Source organism: Heloderma suspectum, chromosome 1, assembly GCF_057233095.1.
Source record: "Heloderma suspectum isolate Gila_16-S chromosome 1, 16-S_ref, whole genome shotgun sequence".
Classification (NCBI taxonomy): domain Eukaryota; kingdom Metazoa; phylum Chordata; class Lepidosauria; order Squamata; family Helodermatidae; genus Heloderma; species Heloderma suspectum.
In genome coordinates this window covers 247510859-247528857 of record NC_139458.1, presented here as the reverse complement: position 1 = coordinate 247528857, position 17999 = coordinate 247510859, and the positions used below count along the sequence as shown (strand labels likewise).

General features: G+C 40.8%; 1 protein-coding gene across 4 annotated transcripts in view; it reads left to right on the top strand.

The window, feature by feature from the left end:
• PELI1 (pellino E3 ubiquitin protein ligase 1) overlaps positions 1–17999 on the top strand; it is an 86172-nt gene that overhangs the window by 44996 nt on the left and 23177 nt on the right. The window contains exons 1-3 of one of the 4 annotated variants that reach the window (XM_084823406.1): positions 3354–3821; positions 15284–15342; positions 16348–16492. In XM_084823406.1, coding sequence (XP_084679532.1) covers positions 16422–16492 — 71 coding nt within the window. In that variant the 5' untranslated portion in view covers positions 3354–3821; positions 15284–15342; positions 16348–16421. Of the gene's footprint in view, positions 1–3353; positions 3822–15283; positions 15343–16347; positions 16493–17999 lie in introns of those variants that run through there. The other 3 variants (XM_084823391.1, XM_084823417.1, XM_084823399.1) reach the window with 3 other exon arrangements.

Here is a 17999-nt window from a genome sequence, read left to right as displayed (position 1 = left end):
TTAATACTTCTGGCTTCTTAAACAGATACGTTTCTATCTTTCGTTACTGAAAAAATAAGGCTTGGGAAGAAAGTTAAAGTAGCTTAGATCTCATTTTATTTTTTTTTCCTTTTTTGATTTAACAGTTCCAGGATGAGGATGTCACAGACTTTCTCCATTCCTACCTGCTTAGATTGGCAGCTGTCATGGTCGTTAGCGTATCTTTCTTGCTTTACAAAATCATGCCTACTAGCTAGCTCTTGACAGTTTCATAAAGTGGCCCTAGGTAAATGCTGTTCCAGTGGGATTAACTTGTTCCAGTTTCCATTTCCAAGACTGTAGATAAAATGTGTAGTTCTAACTAATGTATAAAAGTTCTCTTTCACTAGAAATCAGGTAGTCAACATGCTTAATTTGGTGGTTTTCTGTCAACAGGACTCCATATTTATCCTTTTGAAAAACTACAGTGATTTACCGTCTGTCTGTTTCAAATGACAAAAAGCTGACATTTCTTTTGAAGTAAAGTTTCAAAAGACAACATGGAAAACAACACTCTCTGCAGAAAGTGCCATTGAATGTGCTATGTGGACACTATAATATGATGATAACGATGCCACGTAAAACCCTCCTGTTTAAACAATGCAGTCAGAGTATGCAAATGTATTGAACTATAGAAAGTGCAATATGGACTGATGAGCTGCTCTGACACTTTTTCTATATTACATAGGAACTTTTTTCAATGTCAAAAACTCAAATTCTGCGATGTCAGATTTTTGCTTGCAGTGGCCTCTATAAATTATCCAGTTTTTTATTTGTTAGACACAAGTGGTGTTCATCATCAGTAGAATTAGAAACTTGACTTGGGCCTGTGCCACCTACATAGGCTCACTGTCCTAATTGCAAGATGGTGTAATATTAAAGCAAAAGGAGGAATGGAGCATTATGGATGTGGGACAAGGATCTATGAGGACTGATAAAATGCCTTCTTGACTTCAACCTGCTTCCTTCAATTAGGCTTATTTCTGCAACTCCCAAGCTACTAGCTTAAGTCACACGTGGAGAAAGTTGGTAGTGATGGAATGAAAAAAAGACATCCAAATCCAGTACCATAGTTATAATAGGGCCTCCTACTTCCATGAGAACTAGAAACGTACTAGTCTTTTGAAATTCTTTGATTTGAAAATTTAGTTGAACAAATAAGCCAAAAAGAACTGGTGTGAGTAGGTCTTTAGAGTAATTTTACTTGGGGGAGCAACTTTTAAAAGGTTATTCTGCCCCAAGAAACACACCTCTCAGTTTGTTGATGGCAGACTAACAGTCTGTGTGAAAACTGGGGAATCTGCCATTGTCCCACTGCAAAACTGTTACAGAAGGTGTCACATTCAGCTGCATTTCTATATTCTATCTAACACATGGAAGTGAAAGATGTAAGAGGGTGTGGTGGTGGTGGTGGAGTCCCATGGAGGGTAGAGTTGTACAATCATGATTCATACTATGCTTGTTTTAATGTTATGGATAACTTCACTTTTATGGGCAAGAGTCATGGTTGTACAACCCTACACTCAATCTATTTTTTGTTTTATCAATTCAGGACTTGTTCTTTTTAAGTTTTAAGATCCGATCTGTGCAGGCAGTTAGATTACTGCTGTTCCCTTTTTTGATGGTTGCTTGAACTGTTGCTTTTGTTGCTTAATTTCTGGGCTCGTTTGGTTAACTACATTGTTTTCCATTATTACTGGTTCATAAATAGTTCATCTTTTTATTTTAGATGTTGTTTGGCCATTTTATTGTTGTAAGCTGCCTTGAGTTCTCTTTTGAAATAGGTGGAGTATAAGTTTTTAAATATAACTATTTTTATTTTGTCTTCTCCCCACTTATCTACAACACTGGTGATAGCAGAGGTTTTTCATTAAGTCTCCGAAAGGTTCATCTTGAGAGGCCTGGTCTACTGTGTGTGTCCTTGACAAATCGGATATATCAAGTCCATATTTTGCTATTGCCCAGGTTACAATGTATCTAGTCTAACTCACCAGTCCTGTTTCTCTATTGTCTTGTACCTAGTGTAGTCGCCTACACCCAGGTCATGTGGGTGTAGGCAATATCTACTTCCATTCTGATTTAGGTTGACATTTTTACTTGTCTTGCTGATAGAGATACTGACTACTAGAGGTAGGGTGAAGAAACATTGGGCTTATTCCCACTGACTACATTGGAGTTACTCCAGGTTAATTGGGGGTTCATTCATACTAAGAGTCTACCGCACTGCACTTATACTTCATGGTAATAGCTTTCATTTAGTTTGCTTATTGCCTGCAGGGCTGTAGCAGCCCTGAAGCAGCTCCAGTGTGCCTTTAAGATACAGACTGTCGTTTTAGAGCTGAATCGAAGGGAGACAACTTACTCCAGATTATTATTTTGTTCTTTTAAAAGTGTGTGTATGTGTGTTCTTAATAAAATGGATTACAGGGGGCAGGTGTCATCTGGATATTATTCAGTTGTTTAGATAAAAGACGAAGCTGGTGTGAAACAGAAGCGGCCTATATCAAAATAATACTTCTGCTCCAAGGTTCCTGACTCAATTCCAAATGGTAATGTTGACTTGGAGAGCCTTACAATGCAGGGTTACATCTTGTATATGTTAGAGATTACCTTCTCTATGTCCTATTCTGACTCCTGTGGATATAGGGCAAGATGTGCAACCAAATGCCATGCTACCGTCTCTAGGGTTAGCTGAGAGCCAATTCTTCTTAGTGTTGTCTGAAAAATCAACTTCCAGTATTCACAGGGACTGCTTCCCAGTTCTGTAAATGATTGGTTTAATGCACTCCTCTTTTGGCGCCATGGTGCACAACTGAGGAATGCAGTAATATCCTGGGAAAAGGCAGATTCCTTTTGACCTCTCTGGCTCACCTGTACGCTCAGTGGTAAGTCTACATTTAGCATTGCTAGTCCATTGACCCGCCCTGCCTCCTTGCAGATTACTCTCCTGTAGGTGGTGTCCAAGGCTGGCCAAAAAGCTCTTCCATTTGTACTTTAGGAAATCAGATGCATTGAAGCAGAGCATTCAGTCCTCATAACTTAGAGCACTAACTTAGAGCTGGTACCTTAACGTCGGGTGTTTATCCGTAAAAGTGGGTGGACGCACAGCTGACTAGGTGTGTGTATCTTTATTGAAATGGATGAATGTCATGATGTACCTCTGATTCAAAACGGCCTGCTCTGGAAGTGTTTCTGCTGCTGTTTGTCTAATACCTGCAGCATGAGAGAGTCAGCGATGATGTGGAAGGTGAAAAAGCTAGTTGATCTAGTAAATGCTAACTTAAAAAGAAAAGGGGGAAAAAAGCCTGTATCAGTACAGTTATGTAACACAGGCTGACAAGGAAATAGAACAGTCTCTCTCCAAGACTCCAATCCTGACAAGCTGCTGGGGATTCAGTAAAACGTCTTTGAAAAACTGTATACCACGCCCTCCCTCCACTTCCTTTTTTTCCTTTTTGGAATCGGAGACTAATTTTGGAAAGGGAAGCAAGATGCTAGCTCTGAAGCCAGCCAATGAGATCGGGCTGCTGCCAAGTGTTTACCTAGCTTGCGTAACTCTGGGCCTGCCTCCGTTCAAGTCAGAATATGTATAACCCGAGTGGCTGAAGTAAAAGAACACAGGGCAAGACACACTCAAGCTTGGGAGTTGGCTGTCTGAAGCATACCTGTGGATTTTATGGATTTCATCTTGCTTTTTCATTAATTCAAAAAGATTGACCCCCCCCCCTCATTTATACCAGCATACCGTGGAGGTGTGTGTGGAGGGGGTGGGGAAATAGTACGAAGAGTGAGAAGCCACACTGGTAAGTGCTTCAGTCCTGGGGTCTTTGTTGTCATACTATATTTCTGTCCCCAGGAGAATGTATCTGAGTGTACAAAGAAGAGCTCAAATATTCATTTTAAGATTAGATAAAAGGTGATTTGAAAACAGAAGCCTGTCTCATAGGCTCCTCTTTTGCCAGAACTGCAAAATAAAAAAGATATACACTCTTACCATGTACTTAGAAGGAAATCCCATCAAAATTGGCTATGAATTTTAAGTGACTTTAGGATTGCAACTACATGCCTGTTTATAGAATTAGATTTTTGGATGCTTCCTAGGGAACTTGCAAAACTAGGAGGGGAATGTAGCTTGAAACATATCAATACCTTTTTCTTTTTTTAAAGTATGTTTTACATTTGAATATGTATTACTGGTATAAGAGAACCTGTTGCCACAATTAATGGAGAAAGGAGAAGTACATTGCAGTGTTTGGCTTGTCCAGGCATTTCAAAGACATTAAAAAGGATTTTTATCATTGACCACATGGAGACATAACAAACTGGAATCTGTCATGTTACAAAACCCACCAGATATATTTGAAATATATAGGGTTTATTTTTAAATCAAGGTGTGTGTTTTTTTAAGTTCATAATGTTGCTAAAGTTTATACCTAGTTCTTGAGCATTAGAAGCACTAATTACTTTCCTATCACATAATGAATTGCTATCTAAATAGTTATGGTAACTTTCCTTTCTTGTCAGAATTGGTGGTTATGACCCTTCTGCTGTGGTTGTGGCTAGTGAATCGTTTAATATATTTAATTTCTGACATAGCGGAGCCCGGAATGGAAGCCAAGTGAATAGATCCCTAATTGTGGAAGTGTGTGTGTGTGTGTGTGTGTGGGAGAGGCAAGCCACAAGTTATAGGTGTATAGGAAAAGCTGAGGGAGGATGGCAGAGGGGTATAAAATTGCTGGCTGTACATTAGTGGCTGAACCAAGACAAGATCTGGGTGTGCAGGTGAGAGAAGATATCAATGGGTTAAACTTTAACCGTTAAAGTTTAAACTATGAAGATTGTATACGCAGGTGTGCATGGATCGCTTAAGGGAAGAGGGCAGCATGCATACATTCATGCTGCTGTGCTTGTAAAAGGTAGAAGATCAGAACCTTCCTGTTTTCAGAAAAGCATGCATGTTTCAGAAAAAGACAAATAGATACATTTTTTAAGGGAGAGAAAAAAGACCAGGGAGATCCAGAAAAGCAGAAAAAATAAACACATGCACTTTCTGCAAAGGCAGTGGTAAAGCTATTTCTATGATCCTTCAGTATTAAGGGTTGTATCCAATGTTAGTCTAAGTTGATTCCCATTCATTTCAGTGGGTCTACTCTAAGTAGGGATAATATTGGCTACAACCCACTGATTAATCTGTGTGCACATGCATACACACTGATTTCTGAAAGGTGGGGCTTTTGCAAGAGAATTCACCCAGGATCATCTTACCTTAGCTGAGGGAATTCCAAACAGCATAGTCCTCAGATACTGCAATTCAACAGCTCCAGGTCTTTTAAAAGATTATGCTTTGATTTCTGTACATATCTGTGGAGCTTTGAGCAATTTCATTTTTACGGAGGTTTTCAAGAACTGTTGAGACCTTTATAATCTAATTTATCACCTCTGTTGATAATCGTCTTATAAACCACTGTTTACTGTCATGAATGTTATATCCCATTTATGGGCGACAGAGCAAAAGAACCGTATTTTAAATAATAATATAATCATATTTGCATATGTACAGAGAGAGACTGGCACAAAAAAACTGCAGTCTAAAAAAAACCAGTTACTGTTTTTCCATTTAATATAACCAAAATAACTCCAGCATCTTCCCAGCATAGTGCATAAGCCATCTGGGAAGACTATGGTCTTGAAAGACAGGTAAAAAAATGGATTAAATAAAATAAATATAAATCTGGGTTATTTTTATGAAAGCATTCCTTAAATTGGGCAGACCTCTGTGGCCTAGAATACCTTAGGTTTGTACTTGGACTGTACTGTTTATTACAGTGGGTGAATGTGTGCTAAGGATTCTGCTATGTGAGTGGGGGAGTGGGGGTAGCTTAGGGGTGAAGGCAGACATTTTAAGTATGGTGGAAGTGTTTTGAACACATCTTCTTTGCCCTGAAATCAAATACCTTGGTATGCAGCCAAAGTGTGTTGAGACCACTTCCACCACACTATAAGAAAGTCTGTCTTCAACCTAGATGAGTGAAGTTGAACTGAAGCCATAATATCAGAGAGCAGGGAAGTACCGCAGAGTATGGCTGAGTTGCTGTACATGAACTGTTAATACAGTGATGTCAGTGCCATATAGTCTTAACATACTCTAGTTTGAGTGTAGGGCTGGGGTGATTTACTCCTGTAGTAAAGCTAGAAAATTGATCCACAGAGATCCACTCCAGTTCTCTCTTCCCTGCTCCATGAGAACTGATTTCTTTGGTTCTTCAGCTAGCTGTATGAATGCTGTCACATGGTGATGCCACTTACATTCTGAAAGACCTACTACAAATCCAAGTTCTAAGATATGTAAAGTAAATATTAGGCTGAGAGATGAAGAGAAAAGATACACAAAACCAAGAAACACATAAGCATGCTTCCCCTGCATGTGTTACAGAGAATCATCAATGTCATGGAAGTTTAAACATGAGCATGATGTGTGCTTGTGTTGTTCATGTCTCCTGATCCTTGCATAAGAGCTCTGTGTAAGGTATGGTTGTGTGTCTTATTTTTGCTTGTTTTTTTTGTCTTTAATGGGATAACAGTCATCTATGGGTAAAATATAAAGGTAATTAAAATAGTTCAGGGATCAAAGTAAAATATCAGAGTAAAGGTGGGGCAACATGTTTGATAAACACAGGTCTACTGCTCAAAATGCAGCCCCATGTTGAATTCTTCCTTTCCATATTGTGAGATCTAATTTACCCAAGTCCTGACTACTAATGTGTAGTATAATTTACCCAAGTCTCCCCCACTCTGCATTATTGTCTAATATTTGATGAAAGGGAGCCACATATGACATGGGGTAATTATTCCCTGAAATGTTACAGAGAGGAAAGAGGAGAACTTGACACAGAGGCAGCCCCATGCTGCTTATAATCTCTGGGTCCACCACTTTAATATACAATGACCGAGAAGAACAAATTCAGCCACACACTGAAGGGTAGAAATTCCAGACACAGAAAGTAATATAGTACCCACCCCCTAGGGAGATGGAGGAAAATCAAGGCAGTGTCCAAAAGAGGAAATGTTGTGATACTGAGTACATTTTTAAAATTCCTGTACGTTAATTGGGTAAGCTTATATTCAGGTCATGATGAAGGGGCAACATTTCTAGTACAATGAGGGAGCAATCCTATAGGGATAGGCAGCCGCCTCCGAACTTGGAGGCAACTGCCTATCCAGTACACGATGGGAAGAGTGGGAAGGGGATCGTCTCCTTCACGCTCCAGCAGCACTGCATTCGTGGCTAGACAGCCAGTTCCGGCTGTCTAGCCACAAGACATTGGAGCATGGCATGGGGAGGCCAGATGACACACAGGAAGTGTCATACTGGCACTTCCACACTCTCCGCCCTGCCCCCAGGACCCCCCCCCCTTTTGCCCCGCTCTGCACTGCTCTGTAAGTGTGGAGCATGGGGACGATCCACACTGCCTACAGGGAGGTAGTTCTCAGGAACCAACCAATCCTATGGCTGTCTAGCTGCTGTCTAGCGGCCATAGGATTGCGCCCTAAATGAATGAAATGTAATTGTTGCTGATCTGCTTTGGAACAGTAACAACAAAGCTATTGGATTTATCACATGTATCTAAGAGTGGGAAATTGCAAAGAAAGCTCAACATATACTGAACTGGTTCTCACAGAACACTAACCCGTGGCTTATTTAACCCATGGTTAAACTGTGGTTTGTTTTCCTACCCAGGGTTTGTCTGGTTGACGATAGAACTAACTGTGGTTTATTTTCTTAATTCCTGGCCTGTTTGTTTCCCTCCTCTTTCACCTGCTCCCTCCATGTATCCCAAATGTCTTTCCAGTGCTGTAGTACTGGCATGCAGAGAGGCCAAGTTTGTTTGTTTTTTACCACTCTTGCCCACTACCACCTCTGTAGCCTGGTGAAAAAACTCATGAACCACACATGGTTCTGGGTTCATACATAACAACAACCCATGGGTTCTGAACCCAACCCAAGCCAGAGTTCATAACCCAACAACAAACGCGGGTTGCCTTTCTGGGCTTTCGTGGTTTGTTAGCAGAGTTGCCTTCACACATCACTACAACCCAGAATTCAACAACCCATGGGTTAAATAAACCATGGGTTAGCATTATATGTGAACCAGGTCTTAGTCTCGAGAGGAATTCTAAAAAATGAGGGGTTTAAAAGAAATTGCATAATTATTGACAAGTTGCAAATTTACCATTTTTGAGCAAGGTATTTGAGCACATGATGGTATCTTGACCAAATTATGGGCTCTTGGATGAAATGGATTATCTAGATCCACTTGAATCCAGCTTCAAGCCTGGTTTTGTGACGGTTAGTTTTGGTCACCTTGGTAGACTGTGTGTGGGGAACAAGATGGGGTAACATTCCTCATGGTTCTACGGATCCTCAGCAGCATTTGAAACCTTCAAACACAGTATACTTCTGAACTACCTAGAGGAGTTGGGCCTAGGAGGTACCATCTTACAATGGTTCCGATCCTTCCTTGAGGGTTGGTATCCGAAGATGACACTGGGGGCGTTAAGTTGGACACCTGAATTTTCCATTTTAATTAGTCAGGCTTTTATGTGCTTTTGAGAGAATTGTCTAACGATAAGAGAAAACCAGACTTTTGCCTCCCTTCCCTAGTATTCTTGTTGCATGTCCTGCTTGCGTTCTTCAATAGCTGATCCTTAGATTCTGTGCAAATTTAGAAAATAGCTTGTATAGTTTCTTCAAGAGTTGAAGAATGAAGGGAAGGGAAGATTGTAGGTAGCAGTACCACTCTGGCACCAAGGAAAACTCTTAGTTAAAAGTAGGTGGTAATGTCACACTGGCAGTTTTAAAATAGCCTGTGCAAAAAGAAAAAGATCCATGTAATTCTGAGGCACGACACTGTGTGTGGGAAGTTGAGAACATCACAGATAATATGTGGGATGGTGTTGTGGTTTCCTCAGAGGAGGATCGGCTGTTGCCTTTTCATAACTGCAAAATGTTCCAAGTTTTTTTTCTTAAAATGTATTTTGTTTAGGTTTTGTATTTGAGCTTAACCTAAAGGCTCCAGGCAAATAACAATATGCAATACATTATTATTTATAATAGAATATACCAATGAGCCACCAGAGCATGAATGGTTCTTCCTAATGATCACAGGATTGCTTAACCCTGGGTTGGCCCAATTGAAGCCTCCTATACTGGCTGTGTTCAGACATTATAATAAACTAGGGTCTGTTGTTACGGAGATGGGCTTCATTGAGCCTTTGGTTCACTCGCTCCTTCCTTCTATTAATCTCTGATATGGCCATGAGGAGGAGATCAGAAGCTTTCACTTTTGTTTTCGATTAACCACATTTTGGTTGTTACATCCAAACCTGGACAAGCTGGTTTGTTTCAACAAGGCATAGGTTAAGGTTTGGATGTAACAACAAGCTGTGGTTATTTAAACCCCACCCGCCACCCCACTCAGCTTCCAATCTCCTCATGCTCAAACTGAGAGAAGAGAGTTTATCATTATATTCAAATACAGCAGCTATTGTGTCTGAAATATGCTCAGATTAGGGACATGCGCACTGGACAGCTGGGCAGGGGTTCCTGCCAAAACTTCCTCAGTTGTAGAAGCTTCCTGAATCAAGGCTCCATGCAGGTGCAGAGCCCATATGTGTGATGCATAGAGACTATGAAGAACTATCAATAATTCTTCTGTGCTTTAGCATTTGAACATGTGCTGATTTGTATTCCTGGTGGGTATTTTTTCGTTGGACTTGCATGCTGTTATAACCTCTAGGAAAGCAGGTACTCCTAAGGTATGCAGAGCCCAGCTCTTAAGGCTTTCATAGGTTAAAGCCACCTTCTTTCAGCTGGCCTTTGCCAGCCAGAATGGACAAGATTCCCCTTTGCTCCTGTGCTTCTTTATCCTGCTTAAGCACCTCTTCTGCATCATTGGGATAAAATAATTCAAATTAAGCTGTATAAACCAGGATAAAATTGCATGTTGGTACTGACACCAATTTCTGATTCTGTAGGTAAAATAATGGTTTCCAAGTCATGCCAGATTTGTGATTTATACGCACACACCTTGTCATGGCCAAGCAGAAACAAGGGAGAAAAAAACCTTAATGTTGTATGGTTTGGGGGCTGGGGGTGGTAAGAGATGGACTTGGTCCGAAAGGTAGCTTATAAGTATATAAATAAAGGATAATCTGTTTCCACTGTAGTGTGAAACCTCCAATCCCGTGCGCTGCTTGCCTCATGTATTGGGACAGTGGGACAGGCCTGTGATCGTTAGGAAGAACCATTCCTGCATGGCAGCTTCCGAGTCTTTAAGAGTGTTTTATTATGCTAGGGCTTTGCATTCTTTCCCTGTCCCTTCAAACATGTATGCTTGGAGTCTGCCAGATTCTGAATTAAGCAGCAGAATTGTACTGAAGTATAATTATTAGCAGTTTAATTTATTAGGTATAGATGTTCAGTGGTGTCCATTAGCCATTAATAATTTCTTTAAAAGAGATTTGTGTTTGAATTTTCCCCTTTGCATGTTATTGTTGTTTGGCAAAGTGCTCAGTGGGATGTTTTTAGACTCTACTGATACCAAACGTGTATTCTTCCAAACAGAAGAAAGGATAAATTTGCACAACTAATGTCAAAATTATACTTTCACTTAACGACCTACTGCTGCTGTCTTTAAACCTTGTCTGCACTGGGTGAATGGTTTAAAACTGATTGTAACTTTTAAAGCTATGCCATACATAGCCCTCTGACATAAGAGCATGCAGGACATGTCTGGGAGGGGGGAACTGAGACGTTTGTGGATTTTGGGGGGTGGGTGCGGAAGATGCAGGATAAGCAATGGACGTTCCAGGATAGTACTGTATGAGCCAGATAATTCCTGGAGTATAAAGACTTGGTTAAACAACTAAAAAAGAAGCTATAGCTTTTAAAAAATTGGATTGGTGGCTTAGATTACACTGCTGAATATTCAAGATAAAACTGTTCATTATACTGTGTCCAGTGTTGTGTAGTTCCATAAGCTATCCATCCTCCCCTCTCCCATCACAAGAGTTTTGTAAAATGAAGTATTAGCATGTTGACTTCATTCTTGTGTATTCTAATAGAATTCTGTGAATTGAGCTAAACCCAGTAGGAAAACATGCCCATGATACTAGTTCTAGGGGTAGACAACCAGGTGCTCTCCACATGTTTTGAACTACATCTCCCATAAGCCCCAGCAAGCATGTTGAAGGAATATAGGCATTGTAGTCCAAAACATCTGGAGGGCACCAGGTTGACTCCTTGTACTATTTAATAGCCTTAAAGGACTCAAAGCATTAGTGACAAGATAAGATAACCAGTTTGCTAAATGTATGCATGATGTCCAATACATCTGTTATGCTGAGGAAGTACTTGCTCATAGTACATGATCGTGCTAGTGGGAGAAAGTATTGACATTTATTCACTTGCAAATGTTTTGTAAGTAAGGTTGTACCTCTTTGCATTCAGTAATGAAGAGCTATAGACTCCCATCATTCCAGTCAAGAAAATGCAATTTACTGGAAATTGTGTTTCTTTTACTTCTTTCCAGTTTGCTTTGTTTTGTGTCGTCCTGCCATCCCTGCTTTTGTTGTGTCCAGTGAAAGTTATGGTCTTAGTAGTTTTTAAGACAATATAAGCAATTGTCTTTGGAACACAATTAGGGCAGTAGTTGGAAAAGTTGGGCTAAAGGGCTGCTTGCTGATGGTAGCCAAGTGACCTACTGACCTATGAAGCAGTCTCTGGGAACATAGGGCAGTATCCAATCCTGCCCGTCTGTGCAAGAGGGCCACTGCTGCTCTTGTCCTGCTCGTGGCCAGTCACCCCAATTCTGTTGCGCAAGCAGCCCCCACTGCTTGTGCAATGGTGATTTAGTGCTTCCGGGGGCAAGTCCTAAAACAATGGAAACACTCGCTTCTGGAAGGGGGAAGGTCAGCGGAGCTCCTTATGCAAGCTCCTGACCTGCCCCATTCCAGAAATGAGCATTTCCACTTGTTTCGGGTTGCCTTCGGAAGTGCTAAACCACAGTTGTGCAATTGGTGGGGGGTCGCTTGCGCAACAGAATCAGCAGGACTGGCCTCATGTGCCCAGTCACCATTGGATCACCTACGAGTAGGTCTGCTAGATCAGATCAAAGGTCCATATAGTCCCTCTGCCTTACTGGTCTTCTTACCCTTGCCTGGCAGTAGCCCACTTATGGCCTATTCCAGGAAAGGAGATGCAGGAAACACTAAAGTTAAATCTGATAAAGGATATATGGGTTGTTGGTAACCCATGTGGTCCTTATATGGCAGGGTTGGGTAAACTTCAGGTTTGTGGGATTTCTTTGTTTTCTTTTCCTAGATCCTTGAGATCGACCAACCAGAGCCTGTTGCAAAAGACACACACTTAGAATTAAAGAGTTCGGAGTCCAGGAATTTGTTTTGAGTACCAGAACTTAATGAAGCTCACAGCCGTTCCACACAAACATCCACTCCTGGTTACCCCAAACATGCTTAATTTCAGCAGTATAATTGTGTTGTTGCTATGGTTAAACAATTGTGAGTCAGAACACTTTGCTGATTTACTGCAAAACACCCAGAGATCTACTTTCTGCCCACCCTGCCATATGGGGATCTAATTCCTTGTGCAAGAGTGAGAGAATGGTTGGCTTCCTGGCCTGTTAAAAACCTGGAAAAGGTAGCACTACCATGAGTCATGGAAGAAGAAATATAGTTCTGTCTGAACAGCAGCTTTGAGGATGATAGTTCTGTGGTAACAGAAAACAGGCTATGGGCAGGTGGAATACCTGTGGGGAGGATTTGTACTGTAGCGAGCTTTGCCATAGAATCTCCTGTCAACCAATTTAACTGTCGACCACTGATGTGTGGTGAAAATAGAGTCTAATAATTAAAGAATGAGCTGCAGGTTTTTAAAGTTGGACCCATTTTACACTGCATAGATACAGAACTGAATATATTATAACAAAACACTTGAATTTGTTTTGGTACATGCATGTATAAATATGACAAAAGGCCAGTTATTAAGATCTGTAGAAGAGGCCCTCTTGATGGCGCCATTGCCTGCAAAGGCTGATTTGTCTGGCTGCTCTGGCACACATGAAGGGGCTTTCTCCTGTGTTGTTCCCAAACAGTGGAATGCGCTTCCTTGAGGACTATAACTGGACCCCACTCTCCTGGCTTTTAGAAAGTGGGTGACAACACATCTCTTTAATGTAGACGTTTAAATTATGTAGTTGCTTTTAATGTTTTTTCTATTTTTAATGTTCTTGGTTTGTTCTTGTTTTCTTTTTTTAAATTGTTCACTGCCTTGATGAATTTTTAGCAAATAAGGCAGTACATAAATGTTAATTTTATATATGTATGTATGTATGTATGTGTGTATATATCCTTTGGAATTCTTCCGTTATGGAAGTGGTGTGGTATTGCTCCATAGCTTTATGTACCGCCTGAGCAATTGAAATTGCTTGGCAGTGATGCCAGTTCCTGGGTTAGAAAGCTGTTGACTCTTTTCAAGTAATTCCAGTGTTCTAACTTTATCAGGGCAGTGTGGATGTAGCAATAAGGCAGTGGGAACCACACCACTGCTGTCATCTTAAAAGCTGGCATTTAAAGGTTAAGTTTACAGATCTGAATTGAAAATTCCAGCCAGTGGACATAGCAAGAGATGTGCCATGCCGTTTGTAGAGCGGGTGTGCCGATGTATGCAACATTAACGTTACTTTTACTGCTGTCTCTGGCCTCTTGAACGCCGCAGGCTCTTGAAGCATTTCAAACTTGGAATAAACTGCATTGGAATAAATGCAGTTATTCCAATGGACTGACTTTCTGGTGCTCGCCTCTCCTATGTTCAAAACTCAACTTTTTGGTGAAGGAGAGAGAACCTCGTATTCAGATTTGATGATGTGGGTTTTCCAGTTAGTGAACAAGTTCTAAATTCATAAGAGGAGGGAAATGTTTAAAGGCTGCATGGTCAATATATACAGAATTAATGTTTGTCTGTTGCAAGTTCTACAGATCTTTGTGCGCTCTGTCTTTGGTAGGGTTAGGGCTGGAAGGCAGAGGACATGAAAGGGAAAATATGTTGCAATATTTGACCAGAAGTGAAAACGTTTTGGTTTTGCTTCTGAATTGGCGCATTTTGTGTTTTTAAAATAGTCTCATTCAATGAATATAGTATGAAACCAGTTTTCCCCCAGTTGAAACACATTGAAAAGAGGCTAGTCTTCCTAGCTATAGTTTCTAATGTAACATAATGCTACTTCTGTGTTTAGAAAACACAGTTAACCACAAAGACCCTCTTATTCCAGCATTTAAAAACAACACCCAAGTTTTTTTATGAATCTCTGCTTAAGCCCATGCAGCTCTCTAACTGATGGTGTTCTGGGATCCTGGAATCTAGGATAATGATATCCTGTTTAACTTCACAAAGCTGTTTAACCTTTTCCTTGTATTCATGAAGTAACTGGAGAAACCTGCTGGTTCTGCTAAAACAAAAATTATGTATAAAACAAATTATTTGAAGGAAGCTCCTCAAACGTTTCCATCAGCTCTCTTTTTAAAATATGGGTGTACAGTTTAGGGGATGTGCTAGGCTAACTTTAGCTGCCCTCCTGCATATGGAGAGGTGCTCATAGCTCTGAAAACTGAGACATTTTGGATGAGATTAATTTGGATCCTAATTGGAAATAAGTTTAGTATCTAGACTTTCATTTGGCCGTTTTGTATGCTAAGAACAAAAGAATTGTCCCACCATGCCAGCTGTATCCAGGGCTTGTAGTCTTTATCGTGAATACATTATTTTGAAGTTGGTGGCAAATTGTCCACCAAACTTTTTCTTTTCTGTTTTTGCAGGTTGGCAGTGACTGGCATGCAAAGAGCAGCAGTTACAGTGTTTGGGGTTTGGATATAGGAAACCCAGATTTGAATGCATGTTCAGTCACACAGCCCTCTGGTTTGGTGTTGAGCAAGTAACCCCTTCTTGGCCCGACCTATTTGTCAGGGAAGTTGTGAAACTAAGATGCCACTTTGAACTCCAAGGACAAGTATCAGTGTAATAAATAAAGGTGGTCATTAAAGTTATGCTGCAAAACGGTGATAGGCAAACATTTTGGGCCTGTGGGAACATTTGACATCTTGAAAAATTGCCTCGGGCACCACCACAGATTGCTGGGGGGATAAAATGTTGGGGCCACCTCTCTGAATTCTCATTTTTTTTTACCCCCAGCTCCAGCCATTTGGGGGCAGAGGACTTTTGTCTCCACAGCTATTCAAGTCAACAGAAAGGTATTGCTCCATTGACTTAAACAGAGGTGGGAGGGGGGTAAGCCCATCCACTGCCAAGGACTTTGTTGCCCAAAGGGTCCTTGATGGGGGGGTTGGCTTCCTTCACCCACCCCACCATTTTTCAGCAGGGCAGTTTCTCTCAGCCTCTATTTAAGTTAATAGCATGCCACATTACAGACATCTGCTGTAAAACATGCTTTAAAAAAAGCTGTCCTGATTATGGATGATAACTAAATGTGGAATAACAGAGCCATACATTCTGGCATATGGAAGAAGTCCTGTGTAGTGAAGAGGGAGCTCTTGTGTGTTGGTAGTGTGGCTTTTTCCTCTAGGAAAAAGGTCACTTGGCCAGTCATTTTGAACTTTATTTTGAGTGGCATTATTCCTTTTCTCTGTTCCAATGCAGACATAACTTTCTCCAAATGCTAACCATTTCTGTTAAACTGCAGAAAAATATGCCAGGGCCATTTGTCACTTTTCACACCATGTTTCTACAATATATACAAGGTTGGGGGGACACGTGCACATGCATGCACTCGCATCAAACATGATAGCTTTAGCTGGCATGCACACTGGAGGCCTGTAACATTTCCTTATTGTTGGTGGCTGCTAGAGTGATCCATTCTGAGCCAGATATTTGAGCAGGGTTGAAAGAGTTTCCCAGGGCTCAGAAGGATTCTGCAAGCTCCAGGTGCAGCTCTCTGTGCATCACACTAGAAATTTTATTACTACCCTTCAGATACTTTCTTTCCTGCTGTACTGTAAGGAACCTAGGTGTGATTTGGAAGCAGAGTTGGAAATGAGTTTCTTTATAATATGACTCTAATTAGCTGTCAAGACAAAGCACAAAGCTGGGCTAACCAGATCAAGACACCCCATTGCTACTTTAGTGAATGAAGTGATGAGCGGATATAAATTACTCTTGGTCATTCTGCATGCTCACTTAATTCCCTGTGCTTGGCAAAACTGATAGACATAACTAATTTTTCCTTCATCTTTCTATAGGAAATAATGAACAAAGTGTGCCAAGGTTCTTGATCAGAGAAGTGGAATTTGAGGTAAAGGAATTAACTAGGCTCATGTTTTCGCCTGAACAAGAAAATCATCCATCAAAAGCACCAGTAAAATATGGTGAACTGATTGTGTTGGGGTAAGTGCCTTACATTAAAATGAGATACTGTAAGACTGCAGTTAACCCTTCAGGCAACAGCTGTTTTGCTGGTCCTACTTGTTGCCCTGTCATGTAGCGATTTGCAGTGTAGTCTGGTATTAGGAAAATTATTTCCAGTGACACTTTCTTCTAGCACCCTGACTTCAGGCTAAAACAACTACACACTGCTGCTGTAGGACTCGATGTTAGGGCATGTCTGCATGATCTTGCTGTTTGTCATTGGGCATGAGTCAGCCAAAGGTGAGTACTTTTAGGCTCCATTAATTTCAGCAGGAGAGATTAAAACACGTGCTTAACTTTCTTGGTGAAATCAATAGGGTTTAACTTTTGACTGTATTGCATCATTTATTTTTAAGATGTTTACAGTCCACTGGTATCTAAATAACTGATCTGTCAAGACCTGTAGAGGAGCCATGAGTCTATATGGCTGCTGGGGATGATTGTGTAACCAGAGCTAGCTGGCTTCCAGTGGTGTTTCCTTTTTCTTCCTCTTTTCTCTCCTTTTTCTGCCTCTTTTCTCCCCGGAAACTTTCTGTACTACAGATAGTGCCCAATAGCTGAGAGTTTGGAGCAGAGGAAACTGTAGTCTGGACATCATTTCAATGCCCTTCACAGAGTTTCTGCGCTTTGAAGCCTATACAGTCTTGTGTTAGCGATCTATTTGTTCTCTTTTCCTAACTGGCAAAGGGCAAGGAATATTCCCAGTGATTAACGCAGTAAGAAAGGAAAGGGAAAATGAAACCATGGCTAAATCTTTTCCATGCTACAGAATGTAGCAGCAAACATTACAGATAGGAACTGGTTGGAAATGGTACGGCATTCATATTGAACTAGGCTAATGTTATAATTGCAATGAATATGAACCTGAGCACGCTCCGGGAGAGAGCGGAGGACAGGAAGGCCTGGCGTGCTATGGTCCATGGGGTCACGAAGAGTCGGACACAACTTAACGACTGAACAACAACAGTGTTATAATTCCTTGTTCAAATATTCACCTGAACCTGTCTGAGGCAATGTAAGAAGGGACAGATGCTTGTGTATGTAGCTGAAGATTAATGTTTTTTAGTTGGTATTATAGAAAAGGGTGGGGAGGGTGCATGCAGCTGAAGACCGGTTCTGATGTAACACTTTATATTCACAGGATAGTTTTTAATTACTCCTTTGGAAGCATATAATTGGAAAAGTTTTGCTAGAATGTGTAATCTATACATCGTGTACAAGGATCCTATTAGCCTTGACAATTTCACATACATTCTGTATTCATGCAATGTTTTTTAGAATGATCTCAGTGTATACGTACCATCAGAACTATTATCTTCTCTGATACAGTCTTCAGAGAACGTATTATAATCCGGTGATTCTGTAGGAAAATACAAGTCCACATTTCTGCAACTCATTTTTTATTATTTATTTATTTGTTGTACTTATATCCTGCCTTTCCTCCAAGGAGCCCAAGCCAGTGTACACGATCCTCCTCTTCTCCACA